The sequence below is a fragment of the Brachyistius frenatus genome, unplaced genomic scaffold (assembly GCF_029030835.1).
Source record: "Brachyistius frenatus isolate BFR_SWC_R1_liver_20210118 unplaced genomic scaffold, ASM2903083v1 Contig_117, whole genome shotgun sequence".
NCBI lineage: Eukaryota > Metazoa > Chordata > Actinopteri > Embiotocidae > Brachyistius > Brachyistius frenatus.
The window spans coordinates 708,994-729,523 of NW_027210716.1; the positions used below are offsets into that span (position 1 = coordinate 708,994).

The 20,530-nt window shown below is 41.0% G+C and overlaps 1 protein-coding gene across 2 annotated transcripts; it reads right to left on the reverse strand.

Annotated features, from left to right (window-relative positions):
• Positions 1–1,280: 1,280 nt before the first annotated feature.
• Positions 1,281–18,326, reverse strand: phldb2a (pleckstrin homology-like domain, family B, member 2a). 2 transcript variants are annotated; one of them, XM_069713311.1, is made up of 17 exons: positions 18,256–18,326; positions 15,617–15,740; positions 13,625–14,592; positions 13,155–13,487; positions 10,061–10,195; positions 9,673–9,810; positions 8,605–8,751; positions 7,600–7,710; positions 7,435–7,524; positions 7,166–7,303; positions 6,616–6,715; positions 5,481–5,676; positions 4,838–4,928; positions 4,608–4,754; positions 4,246–4,465; positions 4,015–4,100; positions 1,281–3,799 (listed from the first exon to the last, which is right to left on the reverse strand). In XM_069713311.1, exons 2-17 carry the CDS (start codon positions 15,669–15,671, stop codon positions 3,659–3,661), a joined length of 3,096 nt encoding a protein of 1,031 aa, XP_069569412.1. In that variant the 5' UTR covers positions 15,672–15,740; positions 18,256–18,326; the 3' UTR covers positions 1,281–3,658. The 2 variants fall into 2 exon arrangements, with proteins under 2 accessions (XP_069569412.1, XP_069569411.1); XM_069713310.1 differs by having other exon boundaries at positions 5,481–5,679.
• Between the last annotated feature and the right edge of the window lie 2,204 nt (positions 18,327–20,530).

Here is a 20,530-nt window from a genome sequence, read left to right on the forward strand (position 1 = left end):
GCTACACCATCTCCCTGAGAAAAGAACAGTTCCCCCCCGAGGCTCTGACACACGTCTGCTTCTTAGTAACACCTGCAATTTGGGATTAAAGCATTTAAAAATGGGCTGAAAGAGCTTGTAGATTTGTACTCATGCCTGTTAGAGCAGAGATCAGGCTGGTTATAAGGACTCATTGTGCCACAAGGTGATAAATTACAGAATGTTCTCCATGAGAGGAAAATGCTGGTGTGAATAGGATTCCTGCACTTTAAAAAATAAACTGAAACATATATTCAGTCAATGCTGCCTTTTGTCATCCTCCCTTCACATGATTTGCCACCAATGTGGCTTTCATGCTTATAAGTGATAGTGATAACAGCCTTAAGTGCAGCACAACCACCGAACCCCATGGAAACAACTTTTGAACTATATTGCATAAGCTGTATCAGAGCACCTTTGTCTGTATGCTGCTCGTGCGTTTCCTTGCATGTAGTCTTGCTATCTTTAAGGCCAGCCCCTTGCCCTAAATATGATACACACGTTACAGCACCCATAATGCACCGAGGCCACCCTGGCATTCTATGGTCTGTATGTGTTTGTGTCTGTTTCTGCCTCTGGAGAGGCATGTGCTTCTTTAGAACCTAATTTAGCATGCTTCATTCTGTGTTTCCATGACAACCCCACTAGGTCAACCAATGAAAGACTGTGATAGTCAGGAGGCGGAGTTTAAAAGCATGAGTGCCTTAATGAGCACACATACATTGAGACCACTTATTAAGTACGACACATTTAAATGGCATTATTGAGATATTTAGAAGATCATAATAATGTTTTACTGTGATGTTGAGCCATATTTTACAGAATATTATCAATTTGTTTATGAAACGAAGAAATACTTTGAGCTGATGATTAGTATACAATGCCACAGTGAAGGGGGTATTCACTAATTAAGGCTATAATGGCTTAACTGAAAGTTCAACTGGTTAAAGGATAGTTGATGAAAATATCTGCTCATACATCTGTGTAGCACTACACAGTAACACCATTAACTCCTGCAGCGGTACATTATGTAAAAGTGTAAAGACTAACCGTATAGTACACAACGACCATGGGAAAACAAAATAACTTGCCATATTGGGACTTACATAGCATCCCTTCAGTGCTACAACATACATAGCAAAAATTCCACCAAGAAAACGTCTACTTATCCCCACAAAATAAACTGATCAGATTTTTACATCAAGGAAAATATAATGCTCGTGTTCAAGAGACAAAATAAGAATAGCATTTTAATATATGATTCATAATCAGATCGATTTATTCATGACACATTTGAGTATAAAACCCCGTAGCATAGTGTCAGCTAGAATCACAATATGTTTATATACAAAATATAAAATATTAAACATATTCAAAATATATATAAATGCAGTAATTTGTTTTGTTTCAAGGCTTATATGTCATACAGTGCACATCAGTATGGGGTTGAGATGTTTACCTGACAAACACCTCTCCTCACTGAGACTGAGAAGCATCCACCAATGGCAGCAACTCATCTGTAACACTGTCAGCTCTGCACCCTGATCTACACTCTGCAGGAGTTAACCAACACTCAACCAGCAAAAAGACAAACAGGCAGCCCTGCAGTCAGGGAACCAACAGCTGGTCACTCGGTCTTAAAGTGATCTTTCATCATCAAATACTGTCAGACTGTTTTAAACAGTCAAATAATATACAGATCAAACATATGCAATTAAACACATTTAAATCAAAAGTATACAAATTATTTCGTTTTCAGGATTATAAACTTGATCATTTCTTTTCGCTATCAAAAAGGAGATCTCATAATTGATATCCATGTGCTTATAATTGCACATGTTTGAAATTTAAGCATTAAAAATGCGGATAATTGAGGCTCTATTCTTTCAGTAACTGCTCATTTACATGAGCCGACCAGCCAAAGCATTACGTCATCCAGTGCAATAGCACCGCACTGAGGACCTCTGTTGGTGAAAAAACATAATGACATGCCTTAGTGTGAGGAACATGCGGTTGATGCAGTTCATGCAGCATCACTTCTGCACAGCGTGGATCCATCATGTCAGGCCTGTGGCGCAGTGGTAGGCATGAAACACAGTATCATTGGGATTTGGGAATTCTCTGCCTCTAAGAGGAGAATATTTGCCAACAATTGCAAATACTTAATAATAATGATGTTTAAAAAGTGACTATAATCATCTTTCCGTTATGGATTAAATGAAGAAAAATGAATTTCATTGGAATAAAAATGATACAAATAGATATTAATGTGGTTTGAAGGCGGACATTCGGCTCTGGTTTACATAAACAGACAACAGCAACTAATGCTGGAAGTCCGGCAACAGAAAAAAAAACCGAAAAAAAAAAACCAGTTAACTCATTTGAATATTAGTGACAGTTTAGAAATAATAATTTTTTGTTAAAATAAAAATGCCCATTTTTGCAACCAGAGATACAGATAACTTAACTGGGAAACAAAATAAGATGTGATGTACTGATGCATCCCCCCATGCAAAATAAATACATTTCAGTATGACTGAGATGTAGAAGGAAAGTAGAGTCCAACCAGAGGTAAAAAGGAGGGAATAAGAAGACTAAGAAATAGAGGTGGACTCTGGTGTGTACATGCCAAATATACACAAAAGGCTGCAATTCATCAGTCCCTCCAAGAAATCACAATCTTGAGATTGTAATAACTAAAGCAAATTCATGCAATCAAAAGCAAGCTCTCAATTTTTTTTCTCCAAAAAGATCCTCAATAAAAGCTCTGCTGACTGTATTACGACACAAAGTAAGCTTTTCCAAACCAAACTTTCATTTTCAACAAAAATGATTTACAGTCAGCATCGCTCTGCAACATCTCCTCTCACCGTAAAAACAAACCACGTGCTGGCCGACCAGATGAGTGAGAAATATTTTAAATTAGTTTCATACACACTTCCAGTCGGAAAAGACTGCGCTCTGTTTTTGTCCATATACAGGGCGCTTATGTGTTGAATTTAGATTATTTTTTAAAGCATTTAAAGTCTTTATTTTTTATGGAAGATTCAATCTTTATATTCTTTATTAGTCACAGACTGTCTGTTTTGTAAAGCTGAATTTTTTGTGTGACTTTCTCAGTTCAAAATGTTTTTAAAAAAGTACAAAAATATTTCTGTGATGAGATTAATACAAAATTTTAAAAATCAGCAAAATCCTGGAGGGACAGTTTTATAGAAAGAGATATATGTCTGTTTTAGAAAAGCCGCATCAGTGTGTACCGCAGTTTAGAAGAGTTTCTGATGATTCAGAAGCTTCCCTGATAAAGTTTTGACTGAATAAGAGCTAAACAAAGCAGGAAGAGTTTGTGACAAGCAGAGGTTTTGTACAAGGAGAATGTTGGTAAATGTAACAGCTAAACAGTTGTAAGATTTAGTGATGGTTCAGCCACTCACGGTACATAAACAATTGAAAGGAAAAAAACGAAACAGCTTAATTATGACACCATATAGGCCACGAGTGTAAACAGAAGCAATTTTTTTGTTGACCTGATAAACATTCATCTGAGCTCTACACAACATCAGTAAGAGCAGAATGCTTTAAGTCTCCTCGCGTGAATCAACGTGAACAAAATAATGTTGGCATCGAGGACTCTGATCTGTTACACCATGAAATGCATGTGTCCTTCAGCACCCGTTACAATAACATCCATCCAGATACGCATGGCCTCAGGAGAGGGAGCCACCATGTAGTAGACCCGATCGTGGGTCTTCACACTGAAGGTCAGCGAGGTGTTGGGGCTCTTGTGTGTGGAAGTGAATTTCGTTTTGAGGAAAAAAGGTGAAATAATAGAGAACATTTAAGAGGGGGGAGGGGTGAGGAGATGCATGTGTGGGAGGGAGGAAGACAAACGGAGGGAAAAAAGCAAGAGGACAAACAGATATCAATATTTAACAAAAATGGGGGCATGTGTTAAAAATGACAGAGAAACAAGCACACGCACATAAACTGACTTACTTTGTGTGCGTTCTTTAAATGGTCATAGTACACCTCCTCTATGGCTTGGAAGTAAATGACCCCTTTCATCTTGGTCTCATGTTTGTCTGTGACAAAGAATATAAACAGCGCTGTGATCAAAGCTGGTTCTCAGCATCCAAAGTATCCTGGCATCGCTTCAAAGTTACATCACTGTTGCAGTAACTTCGTCTCTTTAAGCTGCACATCGACAGAGACTTAAGAGGTTCTCACCTGCATAATATGTGAGCGTCCTGCGATTCTGGTCGAAGACAAACCAGCGCTTCTTCCACGTCTTGATCTTGCCTCCCATCTTGACCAGGAATCCTCGACAGGTTTTATCAGTGATGGCCAGATGGAAGCAGGCATCTGGGTTGTGTCCAGCTGCTTCGATGTGGCCGTGAAGATCAAAGTCGTCTTTCCTTACAGGGAGGTAGCGGGTCAACAGGCGGGACTGTGGAAAAAGCATTGGAATGAGATATAAAAAAAAAAAACTTAAACATTTCACTCGGCTTTGTTTAAAAAGTATTTACATGAAGATAAAGGTGGAAAAAAAAAATCCCAGAGTTCAACATCATCTAGGTTTTTCTGAATACCTGTGATCTCTGTTTCTCCCTGAGCTTCACCTCCCTCTCTACGAGTTTCTGTCTCCTGCTGGTCTCCTCCTGCAGTCGTTTCTCCAGTTCCTCCCTTCTTCTTCGCTCCTCCTCCAGAGCCTGCCTGCGCATCTCCATCTCCCGCTCCTGCACATGCCACAAGTGAGTAAATCCTCGTCAAACACACACACACACACATTATGCACGGTACGTTTTGGTTAGCTCGTTACCCGGTGCTCGAGGAGTCTCTGCTTCTCGACCTGGGCCTCTTGAAGTAAACGCTCCATCTCCTCAATCTTCGCAATATTGGACGTACTGGCACTGATGAAAAATAGAAAACACAAGCTGTTAAGCAAAAGTAGAGCTACATCTCTCTAATAGGAGAGGAAGACACTCATTAGTGGAACATATATCGTAAGCTGAAGCCACAAACAAATCAAGGTGATAAAAATGACTGATAATAAAACAAAAATAAAAATGAGCCAATGCAAACATTGCCTAACATAACTTTAACATTTAGGTTCTAGGGTTCATGTTTTTCTTAAAATTGCAGGACATAAGGTGACTCTTATAACACCATGTGGAGGTACCTTACTGATCATAAACTTGTAAATCTCCAAATGCCATAAACATAATGACATAGGTTGTAAGAACTGTCAGTGAGAAGGAACAGCTAGATATCATGTGGATGTTTATTTCTCATCTGACAGAGAGCATTAAACCCTCTTCCAAAAACTTTTCCTCCTCTTGCTTGCGCTTTAGAGCATCTCTCCAGGACATTTTCTGTGGCCTCAAGCCCTTAAACGTCTTTTCTAAAAGTGGGATCTCTTCGACAGAGCCTTTCATCGGTATGTCTCGCAGCTCCTCTTTAACCTGGAGATGTTGTCTGGGGAGCAGGCGGAGAAGCTGGTCTCCAGGCTGTCCGAGCTATCCACACTGACGGTGTCCGAGGCCTGGCTGTTGTCCGGGTAAGAGAAGGAGTCCAGGAACATGTCGGGCTCAGAGATCATCCTGTTGCAAAAATCACTTCGTCTCTGTCTGTCTTCATTCATATGAGCATGACTGTTGCCTGCTGACAGAGGAGAACATTACAATCAAAAACAGGAAATACACTCAGCATGCATGAGCTAATGTTAAAAAACAAATCACAGCAACAGAGGTGTGATTCATTAACCAAATCATGCTGGCAGCAAATGGACCAAGTGATTCATAGAGCTAGAGAGATATAAAGGCATCAGATATGAGTTAAAAAAAAGAAAGAATTTCATTTGCTGTCTAAAGCTGTGCAGTTTGTAGAGTAAAAACTGTATTATTAAAAAGTTTCATGCAAATACTAGTGTGTTTTAACCTTCCAAAAAGTTTCCCAAAAACAAAAAAATCCAGATCTCATTGGGGCTATCAAATGAAACAAACTAAAGGATCATATCCAATAAAGATATAGTATTTTGAAGGGATAGGACATGATTTTCAAATATTCTAATAGTCATGAGAAATATATAAAAATCAATTAGTACATGCGACTGTTGTTCTTCGTTATTCCCCCGTTTGTATCGGCACCTGGATGTGATGCGTTACTCCCGTCAGAAGGTGGCAGTAATGCACCCAAAAGCTGTCTGCCAGCCCAATTGAATAGTCGATTAATAGTCGAATAGTTTCAAGTGATTTTCGGATCGTATTTTTGCTTGAAAGTACGATCCCCAGTACTTTGCATGTGTTACTTGTGTTAAACATGCTGTGCAAACAACTACCTTGCCTCGGAATTAACCAATTTTTGCCTTGAACAATGTTCAGTACTTCTGTTCAGACAAACTTTTAGTCCTTGATATCAGATTTGGCCTAAATGCAGCTTCCTCTGTGCAGTTCCACAGATAATAGCATCACCACAGCATTTCCTGCCCTCATACAGTCATACAGCCTGAAGCTCAGAGCTCGCCACACTACGACCACTACTACCCCCACTACTAGATTTGATGCAGACAAGATGTGACAGTCTGGTGCTCTGACTCACTCTTGGGCAGGCGGCGGGTGTTCACCTCTCGAGGGGAGAAGCTAAAGCCTTGTGGGATAACACTGCCACAGCTGGAGCTTTGGGACAAAGGCAGGTGAGCCTGAGAAAGAAAGAGCAGCACACATGCTGTTCAGTTTCAGGCTTTACAACCTTCACTCAACTGCTAACTGCTCTCATTCACATGCACACTTCATGAGCTGGATTTGTGTTGCGAGCCAGACTGAAACAAAAATTCCTGATTGGGTGGATCATTCTCAAGGGGCAGCTCAAATCTTTCTGGATGAAAATAATGAGGTCAATGAAATCCCCTCTTCTGACGGCCAAAGACAGAATGAGGAGCAGCATTTTGAAACTGATTCTCTGAAGCTTTGCCTTTACTGTAGGATTACAGATTTCTTTAAATAAATAAATATTAATACTTCTTTGATGATCAATGTAAGTCTTTAGAAGAATGGTAACTCCTCTTATCATATTTAAACACCCAGTATGATCCATACTGTACCCAACCTTTAATGTCTGCTCAGACACATTTTGATAAAAAAGTAATGACCTTGGGAGGAAGTGTGCGTCCCAGGGATCTGCCATAGGAGGTGAGGAGCTGCTGGCTCCTCTTATGAGGTAGGCTGTCACTTGGATGGGAAGAGTTATCTTTGCTGCTTCTCCTCCTTTCCTTCAGAGAGTTCAAGTGCTGCAGTAAAAATAACAGAAATCATTGAAGATTGAAACTTCAGCCATGTGCTTTGTTTAAAGACGGAGAGGCACTCTGCTGGCGGAAACATTATTCATAACAGTATTATTGCACTGTTAACTGACTCCTACCTCTTTAATGGCGACAGGGTTGTTAGTGAAGGTCTGCCCCTCAGACAGCTCTGCATACTTTCCTTCCAGAGACACCAGTTTCTCTCTTTCCTGCAGACACCAGGCACTGCTTAAGTAAATAAAATTAAATATTTACAATATCACCATGCAGAGATTTCTTTTTACCTTCTGAAGCATGATGAGCAAATTGTTTTTCTCCCTCTGGAAATTCTCTCTTTCCTGCTGAGCCTGTAAATTAATCTGTGAGGACTGTTTCTTCAGTGTCATGAGTCTTTCCTAGGAGAAATAAAGAGCACCGCATCAGCACAAGTACATAATATGTTATTTTTTAATAAGTATGAGGTCAAATGATGCTGAGAAATTAGCAGAGACTTCAGAGATGTGTTGCATTTTGAAGCAAACTCTCATTTTTGAGACTCAAATGTGAGATTTCTTTTCCCTCCAACTATCTTCCCTCTTTACAAATCAATCTAACATCGTCACGCTCTCTGTGGTGTTCCACTCACCTGAAAAATAATTTAATCTGTTAGTCTTCAGTGTTGCATGCTTACCATTGCTGGTTTCTTGTAATTAGTTCATGCTTTGTGCTGCAAATCTCACAATTTTGCAGCTTTATTTTCATGCAACCTGCAGTAAGATTAATGACAACAAACCAGAATGTAGTGACTGAAAAAAAAAAAGAAAATTGAAAATGATGACCACAACAACTCTAAAGGGCTTAGAGTCTTGGTTATAATGTTCTGTGCCTTTGGACAACTTGGTGTGATAATGGATGTTATCAGCTTTGACTTGACCTGTTCAACCCTTCATTATTCTTTTAAACTTCTGAAATATATTCATGTATTTCATACACTCTCAGTCGCTGATATCAAAACGTTTATTCACAAACTTCTTACAGTATAAACAAATTTAATTTCAAGAAGATTTTTTTTCTTTTGTCTCCAAGGAGTCCACATTAATATTTAGGCTAAACTATAAAAAGGCACACACTTTAGATTTTGGTTACTTTCTTGACACCTTGTTGGGATTCATGTTTCAAAAACACCCTATGGTGTTTCCATTGTAGATACTTCGGGCAGAAAATTACATGTTAGAGTGATGTGATGCCAGCCCCAGCAGCAGTGTTATACTTGCACTACATGCACACCCATGAAACCCCGCTCGCTGTACCTTGCGTGTGACAGTGAGACGCTGACACTCGGCGATCTCTCGCAGCAGCTCTCGGCTCTGATTCTGGTTTTCCTCGTCCTGCTTTATTTCTCTCTCCAGCTTTTGAAACTCCAAATCCTCCAAACTTTTTGACTCCTCTGCAGCGTCCTGAGAAACAACAGAGAAACGCAAAAACCCAAATTACAGTATAAAGTAAAAGTACATGAATAAATAAGAATATACTGTTCAAGAATCTGTAGTGTTTTAGGCACCAAAAAAAAAGACTTTTGTGTAGATTGTGCATGCCTCTGGAAATCCATGAATGTAAAATGTGTTGAGATTTCAACATTAAATTGACCATCTACTTCACAGTGGCATTTTGGACAATGTAATAAGTGTCCTTCCAAGTGATGGCAGGTTTCAGGTGATTTTAGTTGTCCATTAAATCAGTCACATTTGCTAGCAATTATTTTTTTTACACATGGTAATTATTGGGGCCCCTCTTTCAAATGTGGCTCAGCAGGGCTGTAATAGAAGCTGTGAATGTGAGACAGGAAGTGAAGGAACAGATCCAGAATTAGAGAGAACAAGGTCAAGGAGGATAATAAAAGAAACAAAGTGGGGAGAAAAGGAATAACAAGGAGAAAAATGAGAATTGAGGTGTTTTTCTGTGGGTCCTGGCACTCACTGCCAACATGTGCTGCCAGCAGAGCAAACTGCCATGTATTGTCCACCGGAGCTGGTTTAGCTGCTCTGCTTGATAGCTTGTAAGAAAAGTATACAAAAAGATACTTTTTTTCATTACTTCGTTTGGAGAGGCCTGTGTGTTTTAACTGTTTTTGTTGCACATTCAGACAGTTGGTGAGCATCTTTTGAAAGGCCTTTTGCAAAGCTTTTTTGCAATTCCCATTTGTGATGATGCCCTTTGTTTTGTTCTTGTAAGAATTTTCTCCTGGAAAAACAAGTGGTTTATTTGGTTTTCCTAATGAAGGACAAACTACAAAAGGTGCAAACTCATCTCAGGTTGTTGGCTATGCCTGCTAAAAAAAAGCTATCCCAAGAAAGTGAATCGTGGCTTATAATTTTTACCTGTGACTTCTCTGTGTGGCTCGTCTTCTCATTACGATGAATTTTTCCCTTGAGTCCATCCAGAAGCTCCTTCTCCCTCTGCAGCTGGGCCATTTCAGACTCCTGTTCTCCATCCAGGAGAGCACACTCCACCTCCATCTGCAAGAGAGGGCAACACAAGGTGGAAAACCTTCCTCTGGACTATTACTGCGTTTCTAATGGTTACTGGCAACAACGTCGCACATTTGGCAGCTCACTTGATCAGCTTTTACTGCAATGAGCTTCAGTGGTGGCAAAATGCTCTTTGCACGTAATCAGGAAGTCATCAGTTTATCTCACTAGAAAAGAACAAACACTATCAAGCTGTTCGGGTGTCAGTTGTGTTTACATGCTGCACTGAGCTGTGTACCTCTCGAAGGGACTCCTCCATCTGGTTGTCCAGGTCTTTGATCTTTTGCTCCAGCTCTTCTATGTTATTCAGAACCTGAATTCTTTCTTCCTCTATATGCGTTACCTCCTGCTTCAGCTGCACACTCTCAAAGGCCTGTAATGACATCAGAAATGCATATAAATGCTCGGCTCTGCAGGACACTTCAGTTTGTGAATACATACAATTAAATAGTCAAAAATCCCCATTCCCCGGGGATTGGATGCCAGGAGCATCTTCTTGTATTCATATGCAGAATCAAAAGTTAGAGTTTATAGAACATAAGAACCTGATTTTTCCATGTATAAAAAAAAATGCTGTTAAAATAATTTGCCAGCCCACAGAATCTGATTTTATTGAATTTGATGGCAGCAGCTGCTGTTTTAACTCATCCAAAGTTGGATCACTGACAACAGGGACAGGATTCTTTTCCATTCGGTGTAATGGAAACCTCTATCTGTGCACTCTACTGCCAGTCACACCAAAGCAATCCCACATAATACACCGTCTACAAACGTCCTACAAACATTCATTCATACTGAGTGTGGGTGTATTTAAGATATCCTATAATATCAGGTATTCTTCCTTAAAAGAGCAAAGTGGATTTTTTTTTTTTTTTTCTGGTCAGAGGCCCAGCAGCTCTTGGATTTATAGTTTCCCAGATGGGCTGTGAGCACTCGCTCTTTGTGCACACACTGCTCTAAAGGAATGCAGGAGACGGCGGTGAGGGTATTTGGCTCTGTAAACCTCTGTCACAATCGAAATGTTGCAAAAATGATTGTCTCAGTTTGGAAATCCAATTAAAAAAAATAGCTAGCTAGTTTTGTATAAAAGTTGGATGTCACACATAAAGGTCGCTTGATTAACGGGGTTAAAGACATCTTCATTTTTTGTAAGGCCTTCCATCCATTTAGCCTCAGAAGAAAGTTCAAAACATCTGGAAAAATGCATGTCTTTGCCACGCATATACACTAGCATTCTTCCACTCACAACACAGCCCCACACAGTCCTGCACGCACACACACACGTGCACACTAACTCTCCTTGGGATAAAGTCATTTCCTGTCCCCCCCACCCCCTCCTAAAAGAGTTTGAATGGCTGAGTGCTGAAACAAAACTAGGACTTCTTCATTAAAACCAGACACATCGTTGAGTTGTTACTGGGGAAACGCTGGCCTGAAGGAGGCGACTGCCTAGAAGTTAAAATCACAGCATTTGCAATATTTTGTATTTGGAAATCAAACATGTTCATTAATTTGTCACATCCAAAAAAAGGTGATCAGAGATAAGGGGAAAATCAAAGAAACATGAAAGCCTTGAGAGGGTCTTATGCAACTGAGTTCCCTGTTTATGTGTGTGAATAACTCACATAAACAGGAAACGTACAAACATCACACATTTACAGTACTTCTGACAAAAGGCATGATAGTTGTAACAAATCTACCTCCATGTCAGTAAAGGTTTATGTGTAGAATTATAATGGGCAGGCAAACACTATATGCAAAGCTTTTTATGTGAGTGCTTAATCTTACAGTCTGAACCAAACATAAGAAAAAAATAATTACGTTGTGTCTGATAATTAGTTGTTTTTTCAGATCACATGGTCCCCTTAATCCCTGCTGCATGTTCCTTAAACTTTAGGGTGAGAGGAAATGTTTGCACAAATAAATTCATTGTACAAGTTCTGAACACCTTGGACAACATTTTGTCTTTTCTTCCACGTAACTAACATACTGACATTTTGAATTTATGAAAATGTTAGATTTTAATTGAAGTTCTGAGGAAATGTGGAAGAGGAAATGCAAATCATATTAAAATGGAAAAAGATTACGCTGATATAACAATATGTAAACAAAAAACAATAAACAGTCAGATGAACTGCATTCCACAGGAGGGGTGTGTCTCATTAATCACTATAGTCACGTCCCTCACTGACTTTAACACTCACTCTGTAGCAGGAAGTAACAGAAACAGATAACCGCCCTCATAGTCCTGGTATTGTGCATGGTAGCTCAGTGTCAAACAAGCTGTTTAAATCACTCACTCACCAGTCCATATATAATAGGGACTCAGTATTTTCCTCTGTATTGAGCAGCAGTGAAGGATTTCAAATATTCTCTCCAAAAAAAAACTTACATTGCATTGCGTGGTTGTTACAGTGCTAATTTTAGCTAGGATACTATTTGTAGAGCACGACTGAAAAGTAAAAGATTTCAGAGGCAATTTGCCCACCCGAGACCCAATAAGGTAAAATTGGACCTCATCTGTTCTTCCAGCCTCCTTTTTAAGTTGTCTGATTCCTTTTTAAGGTGGCCAATCCTCAGCCTTTCCATCTGAAGCTCCCTCTTGAAGTTGTCCTCTTCCAGTCTCTTTCTCATCAGTTGCTCCTGTTTCAGGCTCAGCGGGAGATTCTCCACTTCCAGTTTCAGTCCATCTGTGGTTATTGGGGATGGCTGAACAGGATCAGTAATGGCCTTGAGCTGGAGCGACTCCTGGGTTTCCCTTATCTCTTGGCTGCACGTTTTAGCGAGGAGCTCCTTGCCCTTTTGCTTGGTGCTAATGCCGTCGTCACTAGGGTTGGCGACGTAGTTTAGAGATGATTTACTTTTCTGATCCTTGGTTTGTTCCATTGTTCATTGTGCTAGAATCAGTCACCTGGTTGTGTGTTCAGTACTTCTATAAGCCACTTTCTAAGAGTGTTGTGTCTCAGATTGACAATTATTGAGCCAAGTAAGCCTCTGTCTAAGAAACAAGGAAAACCACTTTGTCAGGCAAACTTGTTCTGCCTGCCTGTTCAGCAGGTAGAGGGGAAAAAGTGGATATGACACCATTGACTGGTGACCTCATGAAAGAGACCGTTACCGTGATAATAATTAAGGATTTCTTTGGGTTTGAACTTTGTGAAATACATTTGGGATTACACAACAAAATATGTAACAGGTCTTGTTGTTTTTAGACATTTTAGTGGTGAAAAGTTACATATTACACATTTAATGTTTTAATGCAGCCCTTATAATTTCATTTCCCCCTTCTGACCTTGTGTTTGTCAAAGAGCAAGAGTTTGATGAAACTTTACCTTGGCTCTGTGGTGGGTAGAGGGCGAGGGGGCACTGCTGTTCAGGCTGATAGCAGGTGAGTGAGACCTGGCCTCTCTGTAGCTGCTCTGCTGACGTTGGCTGGCCTGCTGATCCTCAGAGAGCTGTAAGTCTCTGGCTTTAGCCCCAAAGCAGCTCTCTGGAGCGGTGCTGCTGGGAGAGTCGGAGAACACTGACTCATCGTCCGACACCTGCAGCTTCTCCAACTCCTTATTGATCTTCTGCAGGTCAGAAACCGCTGAGCCTGCTGGCTCTCTCGCTACCTGTCCAAACTCAGTGCACAGGTTCAAAATGGTCTCCAGACGCTGGCATTCCTGCAGACATGGGATCCGTAATGATCACATAACAATATTTGAGTTGTTTTACTGGTAACTTTCAAATGATCAAAGAAGCTGTTAATACATTCTTAAAGTGATATAAAAGTGGACAAAGGGGTCAATAACAAACTCACCAGTCTCTGCACTTTCTGCTCCCTGAGTCGCTCATCTCTCTGGTGCTGGTGATAGTCTTTAAGCTCCTCTTTGCCGTTCAGAGAGCTGATGCTTCCGACCCGCTGTCCTGGACCCAACCCGCTCTTCCCAAAGGACAACCTCCTCTCTGCGAAACCCAGATCTAAGCCCATCCCGTCAATCTCTACACCCAGAGAGCTCAGGGAGGCAAGGCTGGCCCTCCTGGGTGTGCTGGGCATGCTGGCTGGCACCGTCACATCTGGTGGCTGCTCCAGAGAGGACAGACTGCGCCGCTGCCCTGCTGAGGCCACTCCTCTGTGGGAGCCCCCCGAGTGGCGTGACGGCAGCGACAAAGTAGGGGGTTCTGCTGCGTTGTGAAGCCGTGGCAGAGAACGGCTGTGCATCCCCAGGCTGTTGAGAGAACCAGTGGAGTATTTCCTCTGCCGGGAGTCTCCTCCAGCTTTACCCTGAGAGTAGAGCCTGCGGCCCATACGAGGGCTGGACGGCATACTGGCTGCTCCACTTTTGACCCTGGGAGAACGAGGTACGGGCTCCCCGTAGGAGGATAGCAGAGAGCCTCCATCTGCTGCGTTAGAGAGCAGCAGACTGTCTTGTGACTGATGCCGAGAGTGGGAATGACGGAAAAAGCCGTTAGGACTCAGCTGGCGTTCCCCCTGACGAGGTGATGGGGGCACGCTGCTGCTAGTCATGTAAGAGAAGTTTCTTGAGGCGGATGGAGGGTGCTCTGTATTACTGAGGATTGACAGCGGCCTGGTGGTCTGGGTTCCAGCAGGTGAAGGCATGCTGAGGTACTTGCGGCTGCACTCTGCTGCTCTTAGGCTGGCCTCCAGAGCACTCTTCCTCCGCTGCAGGGTCTCCATCAGCTCCTGTAGCTCTGCCTTAGAGCGGGAGCCTCTCAGCAATGTCCCACCCACCGGGCCACTGCTGCTGTGTTCAATTTTCACACAGTCTGTAGAAAAGAGAGAGTTGACAGAGCATGAAATCCTGTCTCTTTTTTGGTCTCCATAAAACACCCGGGTTGAAGGTAACTTCTTTAATACAGTGGACAGCAACTCAGCTAAAAGAAGTGCTATCACATGTGCTGTGTAAGAGGAGGGGAAACCAGTGAAGAATGTAAACGCGCACAGTTCTGAGCCCAACACAAACAGTGGCTCAATCAGTGGTTAACTTTCTTCTAAAAATGGAAGAATGCTGGTGGACCAAGACAAGCCAGAATACATCATAGCTCTACTTAAAGAGAAATCCTGAGAATACCCAAATATCTAAGCAAGCAGTGTGAGGACGGTGCCCTGAGACATGGGTGGCAGGACATTGATTATACAAATAATTACAGAGTTAACTGGATATTAAAGAATGTCCACATCTCCTTCACAAATGTAGGTTTTACTTATCGTTTAAGGACCTAAACAATGAAACAAATAATGATGTTTGCTGCCCCATTTCAGTTTGGTGACCTCTTGTTAAAGATCATGAAGAAATAACAAAAGCTTTTAATGACCGCTCTGTATACAAATAGCTGCAGCATGACTGCACTCTTCACAATTCTCAGTGTGTGTTCAGTGTTGTTTGTCATTGTTGAAAATATTGACCAGAAGTCTGATCCAAGAGGCACGTTTGCTGAGTTATCTGTTCGACTCTGATGACTAAAACCCAGAAGTCCTTAAAATATTGATCATGAATTGATGAGCTGCAAAGCCATTTCAGGGTTCAGGTCAAAGAAAGCTATCCAGATAACTCAGTAAACTTTCTTCATGGAGCACTTAATTAATCCTGACTTGCATGATGTTAATCTTGTTTATTGTTGTTGAGCTGAGTCTGTTCTCTCAGTACAGGCGATAAACAGATTTGATTAAAAGGAGAACAAGTCAAATATTACATTTGAATTGTATAGTTAGATTCAAGGCTGAATCAATCAAAAATGATCTGTGTCAAGAATTGATTCAGGTAATATATAAAAAGAAAGGCAGTCTTACCTGAACTGTAGCCCAGTGTGGCGACAACACTCCTTTGAGGAAGCATGCTGTTCATCACACTGACCTTTTTATCTGATTCAGTCTGAGGATGCAGGATTCAGCTCGGCCTTCTGCACTTTGCTCCCTGAGAAGAGGAAAAGGGAATCAATATGAAACTTTCAAACATTAAAGGACTGCTAAAGTAGTAACTACTGCTCTCAAAAATATGTATTACTTGTGGAAAAGTGATTCATTCGAATCTTATTTACTGGAATACAATAAACTTTTAACATCATGAACTATAGTACTCCTGCAACTTCAAACAATAGCATAGTTCAGTCTCGAAACAATTAAAAAAGCCTGTGGTCTCTCAACTTATCCTTCAAAAGGCGACACAACAATTCAAGCAATCACTTCGGATGTGCATATTTAAAGGGACAAACAAACTTTCCTTAAGTATTAAAACAGATCCAGAGGAAAGTTTTTATGTCTGGCCCAGCGGCACCAATAAAAATTCAGTCTGAGCAGCACTCTGCAACTCAGTCGAAGTTTTAGCCTCAGATTCATGACTAGTCCTCGAAAGTATTCCCACAGAGCCCCAGACTCTCTGAGGCGGCAGCCTGAGTTATAAATTCAAGCTAGATAAACCTGGACGTGGACTTTTTTGAGGAACTCATCCTGAACCTATTAGTCCATTAAATGAAAATGTATTCAAAGTTTAAAACAAAGACACTTTTTTTTGTAAATGATTATTTCTTCATTTTCCCAATTATAAATCATAAACCTCTTATTTATATTGAGCTTTGGTGTATTTAGACTAACATGATCGTTTTTGACACTTTACGCAGTGAATGTTTAATCAGGCAATGACAGTGTGAATGGTCTTTGTTTCTGTCTGTCTCTATGTGTTGTCCCTGTGATGGACTGGCGACCTGTCCAGGATGAACCCTGCCTCCGCCCAAAGTGAGCTGGGATAGGCTCCAACCCCCCCGGGACCCTGTTCAGGATAAAGCGGGTATAGATAATGGATGGATGGATGGATGGATGTTTAATCAGGCCATTAATCAGTAGATCAGGTGACTATGAAAACAGCCTTTAATCCACTGTTTTTCCAGTAAAAATCTTGAACAACCCACAGCACAAAAAACCAAAACTCTTTCCACAAAGAAAACATAAAATCTAAAAGACACAAACACATCAAATAAAAGTAAGAAATCTACCTTTAAATCCCCACACTCCAGCACATAACTCATAGACTCACGCCGAGTGAGGATATTATTGGTTCCAGTGATATTAGAGAGGGATTTTAAAAGTCAGACGTTACTGTTTCCTGAATCCACAGACAGTACACACACACACACACACACACACACACACACACACACACACACACACACACACACACACACACACACACACACACACACACACACACACACACACACACACACACACACACACACACACACACACCACAGAGACAGACAGAGATGGCTGATCCAAGATTTTCTGGTCGTGCTGTCTGGAGAGAGGGCCTACAGGAAGCAGGGTATCCTTTTACACAGTCAGTCACACAATCAATCAGCATGAGTTCATTCTCCAGACCTCCAGAAAAAAGAAGAGGGAAAAAAAACCCAGCCTCACATCAACAGCAGGAGTTTTTACTGCATCACCTACACTACAAGCCGGCAGGGTGGGACACATCATAAACACATGAGAAGATGTAAACAGTGTGAGGAATGACGCCTGATAAGATGGCTTTCATCTAGTGAGTGGTAACACCATGAAGCTAAATACTTTCACATTGCCTAAAGCCTAAACTGCTGTTGCCTTACACGTCCACCTTTCTGAAGCACAATTTTTATATCACGCACAGAAATACAATCAGATGGGAAATCTAAGATGTGAGCAAAAAAAAAAAAATCTTTAAAATCAATCAGACCTGCTGATAACAATTTCTTTCATTTTCCTGATTTATTTATAAAGTGTCAGTAAAAAAAAACAAAAAACAGCTCCAAGACATGGGGACATCTTCAAACGTCTAATGTCGTCTGAGCAACAATCCACAACTTAATATTTTGTTTACAGGAATATAAAACAGACAAAATAAGCAAATATTCACATTAGAGAAGCTTAACATCGTATTTTTTTCTTGAAAAATGACACAAATATTCTGATTTAACATTAGTGATGAACAGCTCCTATTCATTCATGCACATAGTTTACTATACACACAAACAGGGATGTAATCAATACTTTGGAGCCTTGCTCAAAACTCCTGTGGTTTTGTTATCCACTTTTCCACTTATCCACTACTTGCATCATTTTCTAACAGTGTTGAGTCAATAACAGCTCAAAATTCATTTACTTGACCTTTTGCACATTTCTTGTGCAACAGCTTGACATGTTTAAGTTGCCAACATCATTTAATTCAGTACATTTTTCTGGCATCTTTAAATATTTGTGCACATTAAACACACTTGTCAACAAAAGTGCATATACAGTAATAAACACGTATAACCAAGTGTAAACAATGCACAGTGTAATGCACAATGTAAAGTCTGACAGCAGCGCGACTTTGCAGAAGCATCACAGTTTGCAGTAAAAATGCCAATTTATGCAGTGATAATGGACTCTCGAGTAAAAGAAAAGCGACAAACCTTTGTTTTCTGTTCCAGTTACATAGTAAGAAGTTCTCTGGCGAGCTTGTGTCTCCTTCCTTCTGTGTCAGACTGCGGAGTAAAGTCTTCCCATGACAAAGGATCAGACAGGGGACCCACTCCCCTCCCACCCTCAACTCAGCCGAGACTCCCCTCAGGAGAAAGAGGGGGAGAGAGCGTGTGTTTACTTTACTGCATCTCACTCGGTTACTGCCCCTCTCTGGTTAGGTAGAGAACTGCTGATACGTGCAGATGTTGAAGGAGTAACAAAGCAAGAAGAAATGAATGAGGTAATGACTGTTGCTGATCCTGACCTCTGACCTCACACTGATCAATATCATGTAACCATAAGATCATATCCCATGTCTGTACTTTTCATGTGACAGTGTCCACTCTGCATTTGATTACAGCAGATCTACTGCAAACAGTTTCTGTCTGTCTGCCCAGTTTGTTTGCAGAAAAGTAGGACTTTGCCAGGTCTTCACACAGAGGACTCTTCTCATAATGTGTTTTCCGTAGAAGCAAAAGCAAAAGTACGCATTGCTCAAAGTTGTAAAAAAAAAAAAAAATGTGACTCTTAGATTGTTGTTTCAGCAGTATTGGAGGTGGGAGGAGGCCCCATTGCTGTGTTTGAAACAGAGCCAACCTCACTCCCCCTCTCGAACTAACTGTGCAGGCAAAGAGTAAAAACTTCAAGGCATTAACATGGAGCATACCTATTGATCGGATCACTGTTTCTGTCGTCCCATGTTTGAAAACAGCTCATACATAGAAACATTTTAGCATAAAATTAACAAGAAAGTTTGAATGAATGAAAGATTACGTTTGGAAAATTCCCCTGAAGCCCGCCGAAAACCATCCTGAACCATCATGCAAAAAAACTCCAATTACATCATCTGGGAGGGGGCTGTGGAGCTCAGCCTGGATGAGATGATTACTTCCAGATACTGTACCAGGGTCTTTGTCAAACACACACACACACACACAGACACACACACACACACACACACACACACACACACACACACACACACACACACACACACACACACACACACACACACACACACACACACACACACACACACACACACACACACACACACACACACACACACACACACACACACACACACACACACACACACACTCAGAAGTCTGTTTGCCCCTCTTACGTTCTTTATGCCTTCAGGAAAGTAAAATGACACACATCTGAGGAGGGTCTCATTGGAAAACCAAGACACTTTAAATTTATTACCAACACAAAAATGTAATTGTCACAGAATGTCACGCCACTTCCTGTCCAAAAAAAAGGTATTAGTTTGAAAGTAACCACACAAAAAGCCTATGCAAACTGTTGCACATGTGTGCATTTTTTAAAACTATAGACTGAAACCATGTGTGGAGGGATTCTTGGTGGAGTCTGTGGAAAAACGACGGGAAGAGGGGTGAAGGATGGAAGAAAACTTGGTGTCAGTTTGTGGGAGGGGGTGTATGATCATCTCTGGTAATTGTTGGGAAGTCTGAGTCATAGCACGAAACGTCTCGTGTCTCACCCAATAACAAGAGACTAAAGTTTAATATTTTGGTGTTAGATGTGGATCACGTCATGTTTGTTTACTTCCAAATGGACTTTGGCCTCGTCGACTCATATTTCACTTTGTTCTGTCAGATTTAACTGAGTTTTAAGAAGGAACAAAAAATAAATAGAAAAGTTAATGTTGGTGGTCCTCCGTAGTTTCTCACCTGCCCCAATGATCTCACTCTTGTGGCCAAGCAGCAAAGTCCAACCCCCCTTTACAACCTCTACACACCTGAGGTGCTAAGATTGAAAGATGTATATTTACTCTATGGAGTTCCTGTGACTGTTAATGACAAAATGAGCCAGTCCCAAAGTAATTTTGAGGAGTCACACAAGAAAACCTAATTAGCAGGATGTGACCCACATCTTGGCTGTTTGCAGGGATTATCTAGATGACCAAATTCAGTTTAATTTGAAAATTGGCCATTTGAAACCACAAAACAAGATGTGTGAGTGTTTGTTGTGTTACCAAGCCTGTAATTATGGGGCTGTGGTGCACTGAAGGCAGGTCATCTGGACATCTTTGGGCAGTGTCATGTTTGTTCAAAATTTTTTAAACATGTCCCGTCTATAGAAGCAATTTTCCATGATCCACAGTGATTTGTGGTTTTCTCATGGATTATTTAAACAGGGCAAGCGAGCCAAAAATAGAACAACAAAATAATGGCTGGTGCTGCCTCTATTTCTCACTTA